This window comes from Gekko japonicus, unplaced genomic scaffold, assembly GCF_001447785.1.
Source record: "Gekko japonicus isolate JY-2015 unplaced genomic scaffold, Gekko_japonicus_V1.1 scaffold573, whole genome shotgun sequence".
Classification (NCBI taxonomy): domain Eukaryota; kingdom Metazoa; phylum Chordata; class Lepidosauria; order Squamata; family Gekkonidae; genus Gekko; species Gekko japonicus.
In genome coordinates this window covers 371,528-392,536 of record NW_015176469.1, presented here as the reverse complement: position 1 = coordinate 392,536, position 21,009 = coordinate 371,528, and the positions used below count along the sequence as shown (strand labels likewise).

Here is a 21,009-nt window from a genome sequence, read left to right as displayed (position 1 = left end):
AGGGTCCATGTGGATTCCCTTTTTAACCAGATTAAAGCAGGTTTATTTTGTCTTCCGGTTTTGGTGGGCTGATGATGACTGTTTCCCCAGGGCGCTCCTGGGGGATGATCCGTGGACCAGCGTATTGAGAGGGGGTGCGAATATACGCACCCTCCTGGAACTCGTGCAATGAGTCCCTTGCCATGGGGTGCTAAGGGTCGCCTCTCTGCAGGCACGGTGCCGGAAGATCGAGGCTTCCCTTTGCCCTGAAGGTCTCTGCGCTGCATTCCCGAATGGGACTAAGCTACGCACACCAGGACAAGCGCTTGGAGGTACAGCGTTAAAATCCTTACCTGGCGAGATCCGAGTGATCAGACGTCATCGTTTACTAAAGCAAGGGGGAGGGGGACTCTCCCCCGGAAATAAGTGAAAAAAGAAAAGCCACTGCAGTGGGGACAGAGTTTTAAACAGCAATAGACTGTAGTAGAGAGACCCCAGGAGTTAAACAAGCATTTGGGCAAACTTTCAGTACTTTTGCAAATTTTGGAAAAAGTAAACATGCTTAAAAATGGCGATTGGCAAGGCAGCAAAAGCAGCGAGCGAGAAACAAGCTTCCTTCAGGAAGTTGAAGAGCAACTCGCCCATGTGACCAAAACAACCATAGACTCTTTCAGGCTGCAAGCTAAGTCTTTGCCCTCTGCTGGCAACAACGAGTTATTTCACAAGAACTGTGTTATACTTTGGCTGCTATTTTCAAAGGACTGTGTTCACATTGGAGAAGCAACTAGCCTTTGATCACAGGGACTTCCAATATTAAAGAGGAGAGTCTAATAGTAAGACTAAGTGGTGTGGCCTGCATATAGACGACTAAGCAAAGCTGTAAGCGATGGGTATGCCATGGACATACTCGAAAAAGTGTAATGGGCAAAAGGACGGATAGACTCTATATAAGTTTGGCTTTTAAAAAGCAAAAAATGGAATGATCCCCAAGATTGAAGGCACGAATTTAAGCAGATTACAGTCCTTGAAAAAGAAAAAGGGACTTAGTTCTGAGATGACCAGTTCCAGTTACAGCAAGAAAACGCCACAGGGAAAATGTTTAAGAAGAATTAAGATAACAGTGTGGGAAGAGAAATTGATTGTGTTATATTTACTGTGGGAAATATGATTATTAATTTGCTTTAGATGAAGGAGGGAAAAATAATTGTAAAATGAGATGCCAGTGTTCTCTGAAATTTGTTTTTAAGTGAATTAGTGATTCTCCTGTAATACTCTCTATACAGTCAGACTTGATGGTTTGTTAACATAATGGATGATGACAATTGACCACTCTCAGTGTCAAGAAAAGCAACTTTTATATTGTTAAGCTAATACTGTTATAAGCAATGTATGACCTCCAACTCTTGGGGTTTTAGTGGGTTTTCTTTTCTTTCTCCTAATATTAGGTTCCCTCCCTAATTTTGTTGTAGTTTTTTAGAAAATGCAAATAAAAAAATCCCCCACGGGGGGCCAAAAAAAATAAAAAAATTAAAAGCAGATTTATTTTAAATCCAGTTTATAGGGGAAGACTTTGGGAATACCATAAATTGTAATGGACATAACATCATGTGGGTATTCCCCTTTAATGTGGGGACTGTCTGCTTTCCATGCACACCCTGTGTGGCTGTAGCCCATGCAGTCTAAGGACAAGGAATGAATGTCTGTGGGGAAGGGAACAGGATTATGGAGGCAAACTGCAGCACTGTCCGTGCTTTCTGCCATAATCCCGCTTCTTCCATTTGTATTAATCCCTGCTGGCTAAAATGAAAGCAGTTACAAGTACATCGGTTCGATATTAAAGTACAGAATGGCAGCAGTGTTGATGGTGAAACGTATTAAGGGCAGAGTTTCCAATACAAATGCAAACACATACAAAAGACTTGGCAAGAGAAGTCAGCGAGGACTGATGCCCTTTTCACAAGCATACAATGCCATCTTAAATAGAGTGGCACCTTCTTCAGTCCATTGACTTCAAGGGACATTGAAGGGTGTAACTCTGCTGACAGTCTGGGATAAAAATTGATTGCACAAAATAGTCTGATGATGTGATCAGAGGATAGATTTGCCAGCTGTGGATTGAGAAATACCTGGAGATTTGGGGGGGGGAGCCTGGGGGGGCAGGGTTTGGAGAGAGGAGGGACCTCAGCTGGGTATAATGCCACAGAGTCCACCCTCCAAAGCAGTCATTTTCTCCAGAGGAACTGATCTTGATTGTCTGGAGATCAATTGTAATAGTGGGAGATCTCCATGTGCAACGTGCAAGTTGGCAGCGCTATCAGAGGGGGTATGTGGCATGTTTTCTTATAAGATTATAGCACTACTACTCTGTCGTTTGATGCCATATCAGTGGCCCCATCCCATCCCTGACTTGTGTGATTCTCATCCCTATTTCCCTGCTCAGCCAGCCAGGAGGCTTTCTGGAGGAATGAACTAGTTCCTTCACTTTTTGCTGTCTGAGCTCGAAGGCACAGTTCTGGCCCCACCCGTTTTCCTGCCACAGTGTAAAAATACCATGTAAAAGATGGTGACCTAAGTGTATTAAAGAAGCAGAAGCCACAAGAAGTGAGGGAGGACAGCAGGAGGAGGGAAGGGAGAAGGAAGGAAAAATGGCTCCCGCCTACAAGTGGCATTCTGTTTCCACTGGCTGAAGTAGAAATGGTTGCCTTTGCACTGTAGGCCAGCCTTGCTTATTTATAGATACCTGTGTGTGTTTCTAAGAAAGACTGTGACTATGATGCTAAGTGTGAACGATTGCTTAATGGGTTTTTAAAACAGTATAACTACAAGTACCCACACTAAATAAATAATACACCTAACAGCATTTTTTAAAGTCACTGTGTCTGTAAACCTAATCCCTTTTAATGTCCATTCGGAATGAGAAAAAGAAGAACCACATCCTAAAAATCAAATGTTCTCCTTTTTATTGTATGCTGTACCAGATAATTAAGTGTCGCTTGTAAATAAAAGCTCTCAAGTGAGTTTATTTGTGTAAGTAATTAAGCCAATATGTGGCCTGCCAGATAATGTTGGCATTTGTTCCTACATGCCTAACTTTAGAAATGACACTGTTTTTTTCTCTTTTTCCCTTCAGGTGCTTTATTCCGAATATTTATGCAGCTCTTTTCTCTGCTGTATTGGCACCACTAATGTGCTTGGTAGTGGTATTTGTGGTGTTCATCCATGCATATCAGGTGACACCCCAGTGGAAAGCTTATGACGACATATTCCGAGGAAGAACTAATGCAGCAGGTATGAAACCTGAGACAATTCTAATCAAGGTAGTGAGGAATGCTTCCTCAATAAACTGCCTTACAAATAGTTTGCTGTTTTTCTGAATGTCTTCTTGTGCTTTAACATCTTTGTGTAAAGGACACGACTCTCTTTCCCTGCAACTGCATAGCAGCTGTGGGGAACTTCTCTGAGCCCAGGTAAGATCAGGCCCTTGATGCTGGGGAGGAGGGCCTCCAGCCTCTTCCTTACATGCACCATTTTCCCATTCTGAAATGGCTCTTGGGGGGTATTCCCCCCCCCATTTCATGGTTTCACATGTTGTATTAAGTGGAAATAATGCATACGGGAGCCATTTTGGCTTCAGAAAAAGGGGAGGGGGGAGTCTGGAGCAACTCTTCCCCCAACTTCACAGTTCTAGTCCAAATCAGGCCCTGAAGTGCAAGGGGACATCAGGAGGACAAAAGTAATGACAAATGAAGAATTGCACAACTTTAAGTTTGATGATGAAGAAATTGAAATTTCTCAGTCTTGGCTCAATCATCAACCAAAAGGGAGACCACCACAGCCAAGAAATCAGAAGGTGCTAGAAAAGATCCTTAGGTGTAAAGAAATGTTGTAGACCAAGAACAAGATAATTCATACTATAATATTCCCCATTACTATGTATGGGTGTGAAAGCTGGACAGTGAAAAAAGCTGACAGGAAGAAAGTTGACTCATTTGAAATGTGGGGTTGGATGAGAGTTTTATGGATACTGTGGACTACCTAAAATATAAAACAGTGGGTTGTAGATCAAAGTAAGTCTGAACTCTCCCTAGAAGCTGAAAATACCAAACTGAGGCGATCATACTTTGGTCACATTATGAGAAGACAAGAGTCACTGGAAAAAACAATAATGAGAGGAAAAGTTGAAGGCAGTGGGAAAAGAGGAAGATCCAACATGAACTAAGTCCAAAGTCACTCCTTGTTTTAGGGTTGTCAGCTCTTTTTATTGGCAGTGCTCCTCAGTCTTTAGTCGGCATTGTAATTGTGATTCATGTACTTTCATGCTGCTTAAGGAGTAGAAGACAGGAGGGCTTATTTATCTAGATGAAATTTTCTCCTTCCCCATTGCAAGGCTTAAAGTAGGTTTCAGTATATTTTTCTCACTCTTTTAATTATAGTAACAAGACTGTGAGGAGGACAGGCAAGGAGATATTTACTTGCACATGGTTTCCCAATGAGTTTCATAACGAAGATTTAAACTGGGCTGTTGTTTAAGTTCTCTGTCTACTATACCTTAAGAAACTTGACTTAGGTTGCACCTTGATTTTGTTAGCAACTGAAGATGGTCATTGGTGGGCCACATTCTTTATCTCCAAGCTACTCAGAGGCAAGTTTGTTTCCTGGATGAACAAGTCAGCAGGCCAAAATGTAATATGAAGGATTTCTGGTTTATTGTGGTATTGCTTGCATTGAAGAAATCTAACTCTAACAATATTGTCCATGTATAGGGTGGAAAGGGGATGTCAGAGAGAGAAAGGCTTTGCCATTTGGCTTTACACCACCTGGGAAGCATGACTGGATTCTGTAACCTGGACCAGATGTTATCCTCCCTTGGGAATCTAGCAGTCCCCCCCCCATATCTTCTTTCCCCAGCTACAAAAAAAATACCAGAAGCTTTACAAAATCTTTTCCACCCTTTTTGCATAGTATATTGAGCTAAAATTGAGCCAAAACTAAGATGTACATGGTTCTAGCCTTATCCACCAATTGTAACATAGGAAAAATACTTAAAGTTGTGTATTGTTTTGAAATTGGTATTCAGATGCATAAGAAAACAGTTTCTCAGAATGTTTATTAGACTGAGTTAATACTCATTCCCCATAGCGTCAGTTTTGACATTAAAGGAATATCTCAGATTTGATTAAACCACCCTTTTAAAGATGGTACAGTTGATCACCTTCCAGTAGGAGGTAATACACATGTAGGCAGCAGTTTCCTCTACCCTGTCCCTTAAATAGACAAGTAAGACAATCTTAGTATCCAAGGAAAGGGATTTCTCATCATATATTGACTATAAATGAAAATAAATAAATCTCTAATTAGATCCAGTACTATCTGTTCTGATATATAATAGCATGATCTGCATATGCATTCTGACATTGCCAACTAATATCTGATGTAGGATGACAGACAGAAAGAAAGACAGACAGATATATTAATTTGTATGGTCATTTTTTCTTCTTCTCACCTTTGACTGCATTGATGCAGCCCTCTTTTTTGCACTCCTGATATTAATTTGTGTGGTGTCAAATATCACTGTTACTGCATTATATAAAAACTAGGAATAAGGCTCGTTGTGGAAATAAATACAATGAGCTCTAGAAAGAGGCTCTGGTTGGGTGCCCTGGTCTTGGGCACTCAGCGTCAATTCGTTGTGGTGACCTCAGCAGGGTATAATGACACATAGCTTACCATTTTCTCCAGAGGAATTGATCTCTGCCATCTGAAGAGCAGTTGTAATTCTGAGTGATCTCCAGTCCTCCCCTGGCGATTGACAAAAATGGTTCCCCAGGAGGAAATGGCTGGTTTGGAGGGTGGAGGAAATGGCTTTGTATCTGTCTGAGGTCCCACCCCTCCTCAAACCTCACTCTCTCCAGCCCTCAAATCTCCAGGAATTTCCTAACTCGGAGGTGGCAACCCTATTTCCTTCCCAGCCAGCCATCAACGTACTGTTATCTGCCCCTCTAACTTCAGGTTTACATATCTTCCCCCCTCCCTGTAGCCTCTACCTAGGACAGCTAGTTTCTCTCCGCAGTGGTGACTGAAGCAGGAGGGAAGCGACCTCAGCAGGGTATAATGACACAGAGTCCACCCTGCCAAGCAGCCATTTTTTTCCAGGGGAGCTGATCTTTGCCATCTGGAGAGCAGTTTTAATTCTGAGTGATCTTCAGCCCTCACTTGGAGATTGGCAGCAATGGTTCCCCAGGTAGAAAACTACAGTCTTTCTCTGCAGTGGAGACCAAAGCAGCTTACATCATTCTCCTCTTCTCCTTTTGATCTGCACAACAATCCTGTGAGGTAGGTTAGGCTGAAAGTCTGTGACTGGTCCAAAATCACCCACTCAACTTCAACAGCAAGAACCTTGGTCTAGAAGACCCTGCTCTGAAGCACTAACTGCTATGCCTACGGTAGCCAACCTCCAGGTAGAGCCTGAAGATCACTGGGTATCACAACTGAACTCCAGACAACAGATCTCTCCCCCCCCCCGAGAAAATAACTGCTTTGGAGGGTGGGCTCTATGGCATTCTATTCAGCTGAGGCCTCTCTCCTCCCCAAACTCTGGCTTCCTTAGACTCCACTGGAACTGGCAACCCTAATTAGGACTTGCCCCAGTGAGTTCCCCACAAAGGCCTAGAAAGTGCCTCCTGCCTTTGCCTTTTTACTACCACACAAAAATGGAAATATAGTGAATACAGTTGTGCAAACAAATAACCAGAATAATCTGTCATGCTGTACAAATCACATTTGAGACTACTGTCTTCTTATACAGTTCTACTTACAACAAAAAATGATACACATAACAAATGGTTTTGCCACCATGTATAAATGACATCTGCACCAGTTGAATAGTGATCTATTAGTCCTTGAAAGTACAAATCTCTCTTCAGAATGATGTGGACACTGGCTCATGGTGCAGAGAAGAGTTTCCAGAATAAAGTCTACTTGGAACATGCTTGTAGATTTCGTGTCATTTTGAATCTTGCCAGAGCTGGGTTGAGCTCCATCACAAAGAAAAGCGGCTTGATAAAGCCCTAAGAAACGGCGAAGCAACCTAGGTGTGCTGTCGCCGCTCCTTTGCTTCATGCTACAGCTGTTCTTGAGCTCATGCCGTCTATTGTGTGCTTTCTTCTGGAATCTTCTCTGCACCATGGGCCAGTGACCACATCAACCTGAAGAGAGGTTTGTACTTTCAAGGACTATTAGGTCATCTATTCAACTGTTGCAGATGTCATTTATGCATGGTGGCAAAACCATTTGTTAAGTGGTTTCTCTTCAGATCGCATAAATCTTTTGCCTTTTATTAAGTGTATCATTTTTGATTGTAAGTAGAACTGTATAAGAAGACATCAGTCTCAAGTGTGATTTGCCTTTTTACTGACAGAACCAAGCATGGTTGCCTAGCAACAGCCACTGAGGGAAAGGTTAGTCCCACAGGAGCCAAGCAGGTAAAGTGTCGTCTTCAGGAGAAACAGCCATTTGGCAATTTATTCTGTGAGAGAAGAGTGTCCAGGCTGGCAGTGGGCAGGGGAGAGGAGCGGACCCAGCACCCAGCCAATGGGACGCATGTACTCTTGAGTAGCAGTTGATGGGCAAATGGCTGATGGAGTGCACTGCACAGCTAATGGGAGAGGTGGAAATGGCCAATACGTAAGGGAAGTATATACATAGGATGTTGTCTCAGTATAACTCATATCAGATTTACAAGAAATTTCTTCCAAATCCTCTTCCCTTCTACCTCTGGTATTATGCTGCCTAGATCTTTCCCCTATTATTTTTGGAAATTCTAAGTTTCCTCTTTTAAATGTAGGAGGTTTCTTGTAATTCCATATGAGCTGGTGTGGTAGTACTCCAGTTAGCCCCACCATGGCTATGGCCCTTTCCCACAGCCCCAGACATGGATAGCACAATGGGCCCTGAGTAAAAAATACCTCACTTTGTAACATTGTCATTTAAAAGTGGATATGTTTGTGAAAGTCTAAATGGTAGGGATTTTGTAAAGAAAAACCTATAGAATGCTTTTTATTTTCAGTTCATTTATTTGCATTTTTAATGCAAACTCTTAAGGCTAGGATTACCTTTCTTAGCCCAAACTACAGTTGATAGCAGCACTAGCATTATTTTTATCTGTTTTATTTTGATCCCTTGGCAGCTCATATCTGTTTGCAGAAAGATGTCATGTTGGTGAATTTCCTGCTGGGCATAAACCTTAGAGACCTAAATCCTTTGTCTCATTAGAAAAAGACGTACAATATGATCACAAGAAGTACTCACTTCCCCATTCTGCCGGGCTTGTTTACTTTCAAATCTCTGAGACAATCAGAGCGGAAAGGAAAGTTTAGTTTGTCTTTTATTTCCTTCAGTTTGTGCTGAATTAAAGAGAGCGAAAAGCATCAGTGGATTTTAGGACAGAGAACTATATTGCTAGGGCTACAATTGAATCCATGCTTACGTGGGAGGGAGCCCCACTGCACTGGGGAAGAGGGGACTTAAATGTGGATGAAAAATATCATGGTTAATTATCAGGCAGTGGCAGTCAATATGCGACATCACAGTTGGGCTGTCATTTAAAACAAACACATATTGATGTCCTTGCTAGCATAGGTGAGCCCCTGATAGTGCTAAGCTGAAAATGACCTGTTAACATCACAGTCTCATTCACAGGCTGCAAAGTTGGACCACCCCTCCCTTTTTGATGGTGCTTTATAAGGGCTGAGCCATTCACCTATTGCATGGGCAACAGATCCCTCTCTTCCATTGCTGTTCTGCAGCTGAGTGCTAGAAGATGGGAAAGCTGCCTGACTCCAGGCAACTGGACACTTCTCCTATCTACTAGCATGTGAACTGCAACAGAGCACTGGGAGACTGCAAAGTGCTATCGGTGCAGTGGGTGAACGCTCCAGGACTACCCTCAATTAAAGTACATTTGTGGGTTGAGGGGACATCTTGCATCTCACAACATCCCAGTTTCTTCCTAAATGTTCTACTAAGCAATACTTTGGCTCAATCGTAGTCATTAATCATTTTTCCCCTGTGCAATGAATGTATGGTATGGTGCTAAAGTTACAAAATGATTAATGTGAACATACGAATAGCATTAAATAAATTACGTTCCCTATACGTATGTATGTTGTTTATTACTGTGGCAAGCTACACAACTGAGCCGGTTTTCTCTGCAAGCACTACCTGAAGAGCACCCGCTTCCCATATTTTTACGTGCTGTGCCATGGATTTAAATAGGGCTGCGATCATACACACAATTAGACACGACATAGATGTGAATGCCGGGTGGATTTAAAGGGCGTGATCAGACAACAACATCTGGGAAGCGCCCCACAGCCATCAGCAACCCATTTTGCTCCGCTGCAGAAGCAGAGTTAAATGACACTGGGGAAAATCCGGTGGTAAACGGGTTGCGACAGGCCACGGACGGACTTTCCTGTGTCTGATCACTCCTGTGCGCTCTCATGGCTTTGGGATGGTCTGATCAGGCCATCCTGACTCTACGTCATTGTTTTTCCACCCCTTCACAGTATGCACATCATCGCAAACCCCATAGGGAGCCCTCGGTGCGGAGGTCTGATTCATCGATCCCCCGTTTAAGCGCATCAGGGGAAAAGGTACAAAAAACCCCAACTCACCCGCAGTTGCGTATGATCACACACTGACGGACTGTGCCAGCAGTTTCAAAGGGAGGTGTGATTGTGCAACTGCAGGTCAAATTCCTCTGGAGGAAATAGCCTCAATCCCCCCCTATTTTTTCTGGCCCGTGTGACCACAACCTACGTTGAGCTGTGGCCTATGGATAGAGTCCTACATTGTGACTGGAAACATGACCAGTACTTTTTAGTGGAAGAGGAATTCTGAAAAGCCAGGAAGCTATGGTATTGCTAAGTAGGTATTTGATCAATAGGTATTCTGATAGGAAAAAAGACAAACCTTTTGATACTGAATTGTATAAATATCTTTAAGAAATTTGGCTCTCTCCAGGGGAAGTATTATTTCCAGAGAAAGACACATGCTGGGCACAGTCCAGCAGAAAGGGAAAATAAGTTGATTGAAGCACGTTTATTTCAATATGATTTATTTAAATAAATGTACTGAAGCAGTTATTTTGGATTCTCATTGCTATGTTTATATAAAAAAAGTAGGAGACACATTTTAAGGCAGGAAATACCCTTGGATTCTAGAGGGTTAGTGTCTTTCGTTTTATTCTGCTTCATACTAGATTAATATTAGAGGTCCATCACGGGTATGATTTATTGCTTTACAGAGCAATCCTAAGAAGAGCTACACCGTTCTAAGCCAGTTGACTTCAACAGACTTAGAAGGGTGTAACTGTGTAGGATGGCACTGCTAGTACAACAGAGCACAGAGGAAACAACTACTAAATAAAAGATCCCACAGATCTGTTCTCCTAGAAGTGGCTCCTTCCCACAGCACAAGAAACTTTCCCTAGACAGAAGCTCTTCCACTGAACTTCTTGCACCAGTGGAAGACTCCACCATTAATGGAATGCATCTATTCCACCCACCCAGCCCCCCATTCTCTGCTCTTTCATGCCCTCGTGGGCTGGAAATCTCTGGTTGCAGATAGTGGTATCACCAAAATTTGCAAATTTACTATCTTTCTCTTTCTCTCTTTCTTTCTCTCTCTCTCTCTCTGTGTGTGTGTGTGTGTGTTTTAGAATGAAAAATTGTATTGTTCATAAAATTTGGAAATATAATGACTCATGTCATTACTTCAAGAAGCTCTTCTCCAGTTTGAAATGTAAACTGAGATTCTGCCAATGTGCTTAAAAGAGGAATACATACCCAAAGTATGTTTAATAATCTTTCTTTGAATAGCTAAGCAAATGGTGCAAAAATCAAAAGTGTTTCTCTGGTTTTAGTGCACTTTTGGTCCGGCTCTCAGCACTAATCACATCTTAGGTAGAGCTGTTAAAAAGCCCCAAAGGTTGATTTTAGAGTGCCAGCAGACTATGTGCACAGCACCAGCCAGAGTCTGAGCCTTTCGAACAAGAGAGTTTTGAAATCCTCCAATGTGACTGATGAATAGCCTGTAGCTTTAATGTACTAGCCTGTACAAAAAGAGCTGAAAATTTTAAGAGGTGATTGAAAAGGTAATATGATAGCTTGCAGCCAACATTATGAGTCATTCTTTCAAGAGAACTCATGAAAGAAAGGTTAGCCTTTTCAGAGAAAGTTTGCCAATACCTAGGCAATTCTGGTTTGAGCTGGAGCCTATCAGTATTTGTGGACAGCATAGAAGGAAATTGATGGTAGAGCAGCTGATGAGAAGGTCCCTGCCTTGATTTTATCATTTTTATCACTGCCATTTTACGCCTTCTCTGGGCAGGTGTTCACAGGCAATCCATAGAGAATTTTTTAAAAGCATCCCTGCCCACCTCAATATGATTGAGGTGAGAGAGTTTATGATTTCAGAAGACTTCAATGACGAGGCAGTCTTGAAGTTCTCAAAACTGCTGATTGCCAATCTTGGGCGGAACCTGGAGGATGCCATTATGACGCTGTTTTCAGAAACATCTTTTGGTGGATTGCAGAACTGATGAAGTGTCCAAGCCTCCACCCACAAGAAGAGAAACAAATGGGCAAGCTCCTACAATGGCTACCACTTAAGCAGAAATGTAATATCATGCACATCACCAAAGTAGCTGGTGAAAGTTAACAGCTTTAAGCAAACTGGAATCCTTTACGAGGGGGAATGAGAGGAATCATCAGGCCATTGAAACCAAAAAGTCTCAGGGAAAATTAGAACATTCAAAGACATACCTGCAAACTCAGAAGGAAAAAGTTCCCAAACTGATGAGGAACCAATAACGCAATAAAACCTGGAGCTCTTTTGAGCCAGTATGGACTTCTCATCTAAAACAGAATTTTTCTTCCCATAGTTACTCAGTAGGAACATAAACAAGGCAGAGTGTATTAAAGGGAAATTGTGCTTTCACAAGAAACATAAAAATCTAGCTTTGATGTTACCTTCCCCGAGAGGTGAAGTTGGCTGTGACGAGGGCCAGATCTTTTTCAGTGGCGGCCCCTGCCTGGTGGAACGAGCTCCCGGAAGAGATCAGGGCCCTGCGGGACTTTATGCAGTTCCGCAGGGCCTGCAAGACGGAGCTCTTCCACCAGGCTTATATGTAGGGGCCGCCGCTATTGCCACCACTACCAACAGTGGTAATACCATCAGGGTCTGGACAGCCCCGAATAATCTGGAGGTATAAGATCTACCTGGCAATAAGAACAATGGACGGGTTCGGACTTTCTGGTAGACAGCGATACCCCAAACTGTGAGCTGCTGGAAGTCATCATAAGAACAACTAAGACCATCTTGCCAAACTGAAGCACTTTATTGTTTATTGTTGAATTGTACTGTTGTTATAAAAGTTATGGTTTTACTGGTTTTATGTATGGGCTTATGCCCCTTGTAAGCCGCCCTGAGCCCGCTTGCGGGGTAGGGCGGGGTAAAAATACTTATAAATAAATAAATAAATAAGTAATAAATAAAGTGTGCTCTATAAAGGGAAGGCCAGAACCTTGTATATTCCATCAAACAGCCAAATGGGTCGTTAGTTCAATTAATTACATGGTCAGCGAAAACAAGAGCTCCTCATGCTTCTGTGCTGGTATGTTTAAAATGTGCATGTTTAAAATAGCACATACATCTTACCCACAGGGAGGTCTGTGAACTATACAGGTTACCTGGAACACATGGAACGCACTTGGCACTTGAAGCCCCTCTGGAATCAGACAGATTCTTTCTGATGCTTTCCTTTTGATCTGGGGAAGCTACAAAACTGCCATCTTCACAGATTAAAGCTGAGCTCCTCAAAATTCTATATGAGATTACAAACTAGATATAAAATCCAAGTATTTGCTGTCATGGATGTACCATAACCCATTATCTAATTATGCAGAAAAAAATCTAAAAAGAGTGTTCTTTGATAGCAGTAATAATAAACAAAGCTTAACCATATTGCTTTAATTATTTGGAAGGTTTGAACTGGTACAGATATGTTTTCCAGATTGTGTACTGTTTCTGCAGAGTGTTTTTTGTTTGCCAAAAGTTTTAAAAATATTTTTAAAGGAGCCAAATGGAATAGGGACTAAAATAAAACATTCAAACCAGCTGGCAGCTTTAGCCTGTGGACCAGTTTAAATTGCAGAACTGTGAGCCTAGGAGTGATCCTACATCGGCAGACAGAGCTAGCAGAGGCCCAGTCTGCATTTGCTATGTAAAGCTGTTTCATTCTGCTGTGGCACCAGCTTCCTTTGCCTTCCATTTGGCTCAGTATAAAAAGCTTGCTGTCTTCATCAGGACAGAGGGAGAGTGCAAAAGAGAGGGTGGAGGAACGGCCTCCCGGGGGCACTGGCAGGGCACTGCACTGCAGGGAGGAAACGGCACCTGACCTGGCGGAGGGGGAGGTGGGGGGCAGGAAAGATGGAACAAGCTGGGTTAAAAACACCCAGCAGTTGCCAGGCGAGGGCGTTCTGGGGACTGCCCCAAGACAAAAACAAATGGTTCTGGGGTGGGTGTGCTTCAAACCCCCCCCCCCAAAAAAAAATACGATTGCAAAAAAATGTTCCCTGGCTGCTTTCAAACGCAGACGACTGGATTTTCAGCTAACTAGTTTCCTTAGTGACAATTTGCGTATCTCCTTAGAAAAGATGGGGGGGGGGAATTCGGCTCCAGTTGTCTGCTTATCTCTCACAGCTGCTTGAGGGTGGGGAGAAGCAATTAAACCACTTTAAAAGCAAATCCAAATAACACGGTGAGACACCGTAGTGACCTCGGATGCTGTGATGAAACAGTAGGAGAGCGGATGTGGCATGAAATGCAGACAGAAATTTGTGAGATGATGTGAGATCATTGGCGCAGCAGCAGGAAAGACCAATGCAGATTGGACCAGAGTCTCCATATAAAAGCTCTGCCTGCAGCCAGTCTGGAAGAGGCAGAGTTTAGTACAATTTTCAAAATAGTGACACTCAGCTCTGGCAGTTGTTGGAGAGAGGTGAGTTGCCAGGCTGTGGGAGGGCCACAAATTTTGTGTTGGCTCAGTGTGCTTATGCTACCACAGTGAGGAGGAAGGGGGTGAGGAGGGACAGTACCAGCACTGAGCGGCACAAAGACAAAGATGCCACCCCCATGTGCCCTTTGCTTCCTGCTGCTTTCACAGTGGAGGTAGCCTCTCCCTCCCACACGTAGAACCAGTCTTCAAAACATTGGCTTCATCTGCACATAGTTTTTTCTCTGCCTTCCCATCCAGATTGCAGCCTTTCTATTGAGGGGGAGGGCCACAATCAAATATGACAATCAATTGTCCACTTTCCAGTCTTCCCCCGTCCTCATTTGTTTCTCAAACATGATTTGGTATTATCTTTCTGGGAAGAATGCCATCCAAGCATGTTAGCACGCCATCTGGACAAGAAAGTGTGTATTTCAGAAAGTCCCACCCACATTGGTGCCATTTTCCTTTCCCCACAGTTGCTACCCCACACTCACACACCACTGGAGGGCTTTAAAAAAAAATCAGCAATTGCTATTTTGCTATAATAACGTCATAATGATCTATTGCCACAGTATACTAGTTCCTTTCAATCCCCATCCTTTTATTCCCCCCCTCCGCCCAAGTCTAGCTTTGTTTACTGCTTGAGCAAAATCCCTGCTGTCTGATTTCTTGAAAAAAAACCCCAAAACCCCGAATCCTAATAATTTTCAAAAAAGCCAAGTTTTATGTGGCACTTGTAAAAATATTTAATTATTTAATAGAAATATTTAGTCTCTGATGGTAAACCTCACGAGTAACTTTGCTTGTTTTCTTTTTAACTTTTAAAGCTACAGCCCAGTATACATAGGGGTGATCCTCACTGATCACACAGAGGGCCAGACTAGATATGACAGCATCCTCACGGAATCCACAAGGGGCTGCCACCACTGTATAATGATTTTTAAAAGCTGTGACTGGGCCCACAGCATGGTACTCCCCTCCTCCCCCAGGGTTGCCAGCTCTGGCTTGGAAAATTCTTGGAGATTTTGGGGATGAAGCCTGGGGAGGGAAGGGTTTGGGGGAAGGGAGGGACCTCAGTGGAATATAATGCTATAGAGTGTACCTTCTAAAACAGCCATTTTCTCCAGGGGAACTGATTTCTGTAACTTGCAGACCAGCTGTAATTCCAGGAGATCTCCAGCCACCAGACTGGCAACTCTGCCCCCACACCTTTTCAGATTCTGAAAGAGACACCAGAAGTACAGCCATTTTGGCACTTGATAATGCACGAGGGAGGGCCTCAGCCTGCAAGTAGGATTGCCAGGTCCCCTTTGCCACTAGTGGGGTATGGGGGGTAAGGTTGCCAGATCCAGGTAGGGATACTCCTGGAGATTTGGGGATGGAGCCTGGGGAGGACAGGGACATCAGTGAGGCACAATGTCATAGAGTCCATCCTCCAAAGCATCCATTTGCTCCAGAGGAACTGATCTCTCTAGTCTGAAAATGAGCTGTAATTCTGGGGCAACCCCATGTCCACCTGGAGGCTGACATCCCTACCTGCAACAGGACCTATCAGGATCTGGCCCTTACAGCATTTTTAAAGGACTTTAAAATGGTAGCGGCATTTTCATGATGTCCACATGGACACTGTTACATCTAGTTTGGTCCTGAGTCTAATTTCTGAGACCATAACAATTTTTTGCAGTTTCCTTGTGTCCTCTCCAGGTTCACCATAAGGACTTTTGATCAGACGTGCTATGCGAGCCCCATACTTAGAATGCAATTCTCATGCATGCAGGGGACCCCATTTGGATTGGTTCTAAAGCATATGGGGAAAGGGGACTTCAGCTTTCCCGATGTGCCATTTTTCCCCAACCTGAACTGCCCCTTGAGAACCACTATTTGCCCTATAGGAGAAACTTACAAATATTGATGGCTAGGCACAGGTTTCCCAGTAAGGCATATAGCAGTTGTCTATGGCCATTTCAGATGGGGGAAATGGGATGGGGGAGAGGCTTAGGCACCCTGTCCCTGTACACTGGGGTTCCAGTCCTAATTTGGTCACCTCAGGCCCGGGAACTGAATTCTGGCCGTGGAACTCTCGGCACACATTAAATTAAAAGTCATCATGGCAGACCAGGGGAGAATGTGAGGAAAAAGTAAAGCATAGTTAGGCCCCGAGGAAACATGCATCCAGTCAGACTAATAATCCAGTTTCCTTTTGAAGAAGCAGTGCTGAAAATGTGCTCATAAATACATTGCAGTTTTATGCACTGTTACTTGGCTAATCCACAGATAAGTGGTATTTTTTTCTGAGCCTCAGTGTTCCCCAGTTGTAAAATGGGACTTGATGCTGAAGGATGCTGGCACAACTCACTGCTTCTTAGGAATTATTGGGGGGGGGTTGTTTCTGTTCCCCCCTTTTTAATCTCTACAGTAGGTTCATTAGTTGGTTTTATCCTAAATCTGTCCTCAGGCTTCATCATCAGTTAATATGAGTATAAAGTGGTTGTGTTTGAGCAGGGATTGGAAAATCAAACCACAAGATTAGCGAATGGGATCAAATTTATGGATTTCACTGATGGGGATAGTTGTTTGCAAAACACCGGCATGTATCCTAGCATTTGTTTTGGAGAACACAAGGGTTCTTCTGTCATGTAGAGGAGGAAAATTGCTCTGATTCACTTTTCCCCTGTGCTATTCATGAGGGTCCACTGACCCTGAGGGGAAAAAATGGGGGAGGGTGAATGGGCTGCAGTGAGAAGGAGAAGTGGGAAAGTCTCACAGGGTTACAAGACATTGTATGTTGCCTTGTCAGGGAAACCCATCAGTTGATCTTATGGTCCTGCGGTCTGATTCCAACTAGGAAATGTTTACGGTTTGGTTATCTTGACATAATGGAATTGGCACAGGAAAAGAACAGGATAATTTAGTCTAAACGTATAAGCCTAAATCCTGAAAGTCGCTTCTCATGCTCTGATTTTGAGTGATACAGGAGCTATAGTGAATTACTCCCATTGATAAAATAAAAAGCATAACAAGAAGGTCATTTATATGTGTGTTTACTTCCAATTTAGAAATCGGTATTCAGAGTCATGGAAAGTAACAACAGCATGAATTAATTGACTGTTGCTTAACAAGTTTTAATGAAATAGAATTATGTTTGTTGCTCCTTTTGAACTGCCAACAATTCATGAGCTGCTTTTAATGCCTCTCTTCAAGTGTTCACACCCAATTCTGGTTTTTTATCTTCTTGCTCTGTTCATGAACATCTGGGGTGACAGAACTTTGAAGCCTGAGGCATCAATACAAAATAGAATTATGACTTAGATACTACCTTTGCTAGTGATGCCAGAAAATATAAGCCAGTCTAGACATTAGGAAAACTATTTGCCCGAACAATTACTTTCTATTATGACCCTAGATATTTGATCTCAATATTTTATACTCCCCTTTTGTCAGAATAGATGTGAAGGTTACTCTGACTCTGTGCCAGATTTATTGCATTTATCTGTTAACAAATATTTAGATCCCACTTTCTCCAAGGATTCAAGGCAAGCTAGGTGACCTCAGGATCATGGGTGCTGATTGAGGAAGTGTTCAGACACAAGAACAGAGAGAGAGAGAGAGAGAGAGAGAGAGAGAGAGAGAAAGAAAGAAAGAAAGAAAGAAAGAAAGAAAGAAAGAAAGAAAGAAAGAAAGAAAGAAAGAAAGAAAGAAAGAACTAGTTTCTAGGGCTGACCAAGGTTTTAGACAGTTGGCACTGTAGATAAGAGCAAATGTATTCTCTCTCTGCATATTTTATTAGATTTCGATTCCACCTTTCCTGTATAGAGCTCAGGGTGATTGATTCAGGTGTGCTTGATTCCTCTCCCTTTTTATCCTTACAACAACCCTATATGGTAGAACTTCGTGGCTCATAGAAGTAATGCAGGCAAAATGCAGGAAGAATATGAAAACAGGTCTCTGGTCCCCTTGATTCTACTTCAATACTCTGCAGTTTTTAACTATACTGCATCTTATATACCGTTGAAGGCCTCTCCAAGTTAATATTTCTTGGGTCACAGATAGATATTACAGGATGTGTAACTAAGGAATTAGATTCTAGACCAAATAATTTCAGGGCAGAAGTTAGATTCTAGAAGTCTGATAACATAGATTTTTCATTGTTTAGTTATTTAATGCTTAGCTATTATTAAGAATTCAAAGGGAGACTCCAGCATGAAACTGCTGAACGGGGATTCACTAAGGTCTGGGAAGTTTGATACTATCCATTTTGGACTTAATTTCAGCTCTGGTGTGAGCATCAGCTGCCCTGTCAAGAGCTGGGCAGGGCTGACACACCCTCAAGAACCTCTTCACCGGGGCCTCAGCAGGCCTCAGACTGGAGAGGGGAAGGGGTTAACTGCACCTTAGGTCTTCCTCCTCTCTCTCTCTACTGTTCTCCCCTTTATCCATTTAGCTGACAGGAGGACTAGTATGTCCTCCAAGGCCTGTCCCTTACAAGGAAGACTCCCTGAGGGTATGCCCACCCCTTTCTCTCCATGGTTTCCTGAGGGTAGCCTCACCCTCCCAGTGATGAACAGGAGCTATTGTCAATCATCTGTGATGGAGCTGGGCTGGCCTCCAGCCCACCCTCCACCCCCTTAAATAGCTGCTCTACCTCCCCCCAGCCAGCTGATACTGACCTGACTCAGGGCCATCCCACATGATGACTGTTCCTGCCTCACAGCTCTGCTGAGTTGAGAATGCTGCCAGCATCTTAGGAAAGCCTTGCTTTGATGGGCCTACCACATGGAGGGTGGACTGCCCTGCTGCATTAGCCAGCAGGGGTCAGGGCCAAATTCTGATGTGCACAGATTATTTCCAGGTGGGCTCCTCCAGCTGGCCCTCTTCACTCTCTCGTAAGTAGGGGGGTGCTGAGGCTACCTCTGAACACATTTAGTGAATAAGGAAGATTGCTCTATTGCCTGCATTACTTCTATGAACGCACATATAAAGTCACTTTATAATATCAAACTATTAGTCTACCTAGTTCAGTACTGTTGAGTCTGAGGGCTATTCTGCATGTCTGGTTCTTTTTTTAAAAAAATATTATATTAAAAGAGAAACAGGAAAAAAAAAGGAATAGGGAAACAGATAAAAATATAATTACAAAAAAAAAACTATTATGAGGGCAATTTTACAGAAATTAAGGACCTTCCTTCGTAAAAATTTTATTTATACGTAACGAAGTATATGATATAATAGCTTAGCAAATATTTAAAAAGATGTATATGGTATAATGGCATAAGCACATAGCTTAAAATATATATGTCCTATTAACTTAAAAACTTATATTTTCATTTTTATCTTATCTTATTGATCTTCACTATTATATAGTAACATAGATTACATCATAGAAATTTTTATAAGATTTCACACAAGAGTTTGTTACACTCTTGGCCCTGAATGACTTCAACATTTTTCCTCACATGTGTTTTGCCCCCTAAAGAAGTAGCTCTGATTTCTCCTCCGCTTTTCTCTGGCTCTTTTTTGAGCACTTTTACCACAAGATTTTTTCCCCTCAAGCTGATTCTGAGTCGGCTACACTCAACATGCATAAACGTTCATTGGGGGGGGAGGTTGCTGCCCATTGATGCCCTCATCCAATCTCCCCAATTGATTGCACACACCTGCTCCTGCCTTCCCCCTCCCCTCCACCTTGGGCTTCTTTGCGCCTTTAAAAAAAATTAAGCATGCAAGATGAGCAATTGAACACTGAGGAATCTGCCTGCACGCAGCACGGCTCCTCTGGTCAGCCTGACTGCTGTGAAACTGATTAGAAAGCCAGGCAATCATGAAACTGACCAGAAGTAGAGAGCTCAGGCTTTTTCCCCACTATCTACCCTGCGATCTGGTCAGTTTCATGGTCATATATCTTTCTAGTCAATTTTTTTAAAATGACAATTAAAAAGATCACTGGAGCATTGAAGCAATAGTCTTAGAAGAAGGGATTCAGAGGAAAGGACGCGCATGCAGAACAATTTTCCCAAGCTGATTTAAATGCTTGTGGATCATCTACCGAGAAAATCAGGAGTAAGTTGTGTGTGCAGAATAGCCCTGACTGGCAGTGGCTTTCAGTCAGAGAAAGTCCCCCCCCCTTAGCAGCTGCTACCTGAAATCCTTTAGCTCAGTGGTTCCCCTTAGTTCTATAAACTCATCCGCAGTGCCCCCTACCTATAAAAAGCATTATTCAGAGTAGCAGTTTGCACAGCCCACTAAGATAATAACAATACAATTCAAAACAGTAACAATTAATTACACATTTATTCAAAATCCAATTAAAACTTTTTAGTTTAATTCAACAAAACTGATGAACTTGATCCAGTGAAACCAACTTTTCAAAGCCTGATAGTCATTTAGCAAGAATTTTAGATACCACATTTATTAACTACTTAACTGTTCAGTAAATTGTTAATACAATGGGTGGGCTTGATGAAGTAATACCAGTTTCCCAATGTCTGGTTTAAAGACACATAGCGGGTTTACAGGCCAGTCAGTCTGACGTCGATACCGGGTAAATTGGTGGAAACCAGGGGTCATTTGGGGGGGGGACGCGGGGGAACGCCATCCCCCCGGGTGAGGTGCAGGAGGGCGGGGCCTGGAGCTCCCTGCTGGTGCCCGCTGGAGGTCGCCGCCGGCTGTGGGGAGGACACACTTCCGGTGATGTCAGGGGGTGTAGCATATGCTAATGAGTTATGCTAATGAGTCCCCCTAGCTCTTTTTCTACGAAATGACCCCTGGTGGAAACCATTATTAAGGAAAGAATTAGTAGGCACATAGATGAACAAAACCTATTGAGGCAGACTCAGCATGGGTTCTGTAAGGGAAGATCTTGTCTCACTAACCTGTTAGTGTTCTTTGAGGGGGTGAACAAACATGTGGACAGGGGGGATCCAATAGATATTGTTTACCTTGACTTCCAAAAATCATGGGATAGAAGGACAAGT

The 21,009-nt window shown here is 42.9% G+C and overlaps 1 protein-coding gene across 1 annotated transcript in view; it reads left to right on the top strand.

Moving 5' to 3' along the window:
- Positions 1–21,009, top strand: part of ADGRV1 (adhesion G protein-coupled receptor V1) — a 373,937-nt gene that overhangs the window by 291,115 nt on the left and 61,813 nt on the right. The window contains exon 83 of the mRNA XM_015427126.1: positions 3,110–3,267. Within this exon, the coding sequence (XP_015282612.1) occupies positions 3,110–3,267 (158 nt within the window). The remainder of the gene's footprint in view (positions 1–3,109; positions 3,268–21,009) is intronic.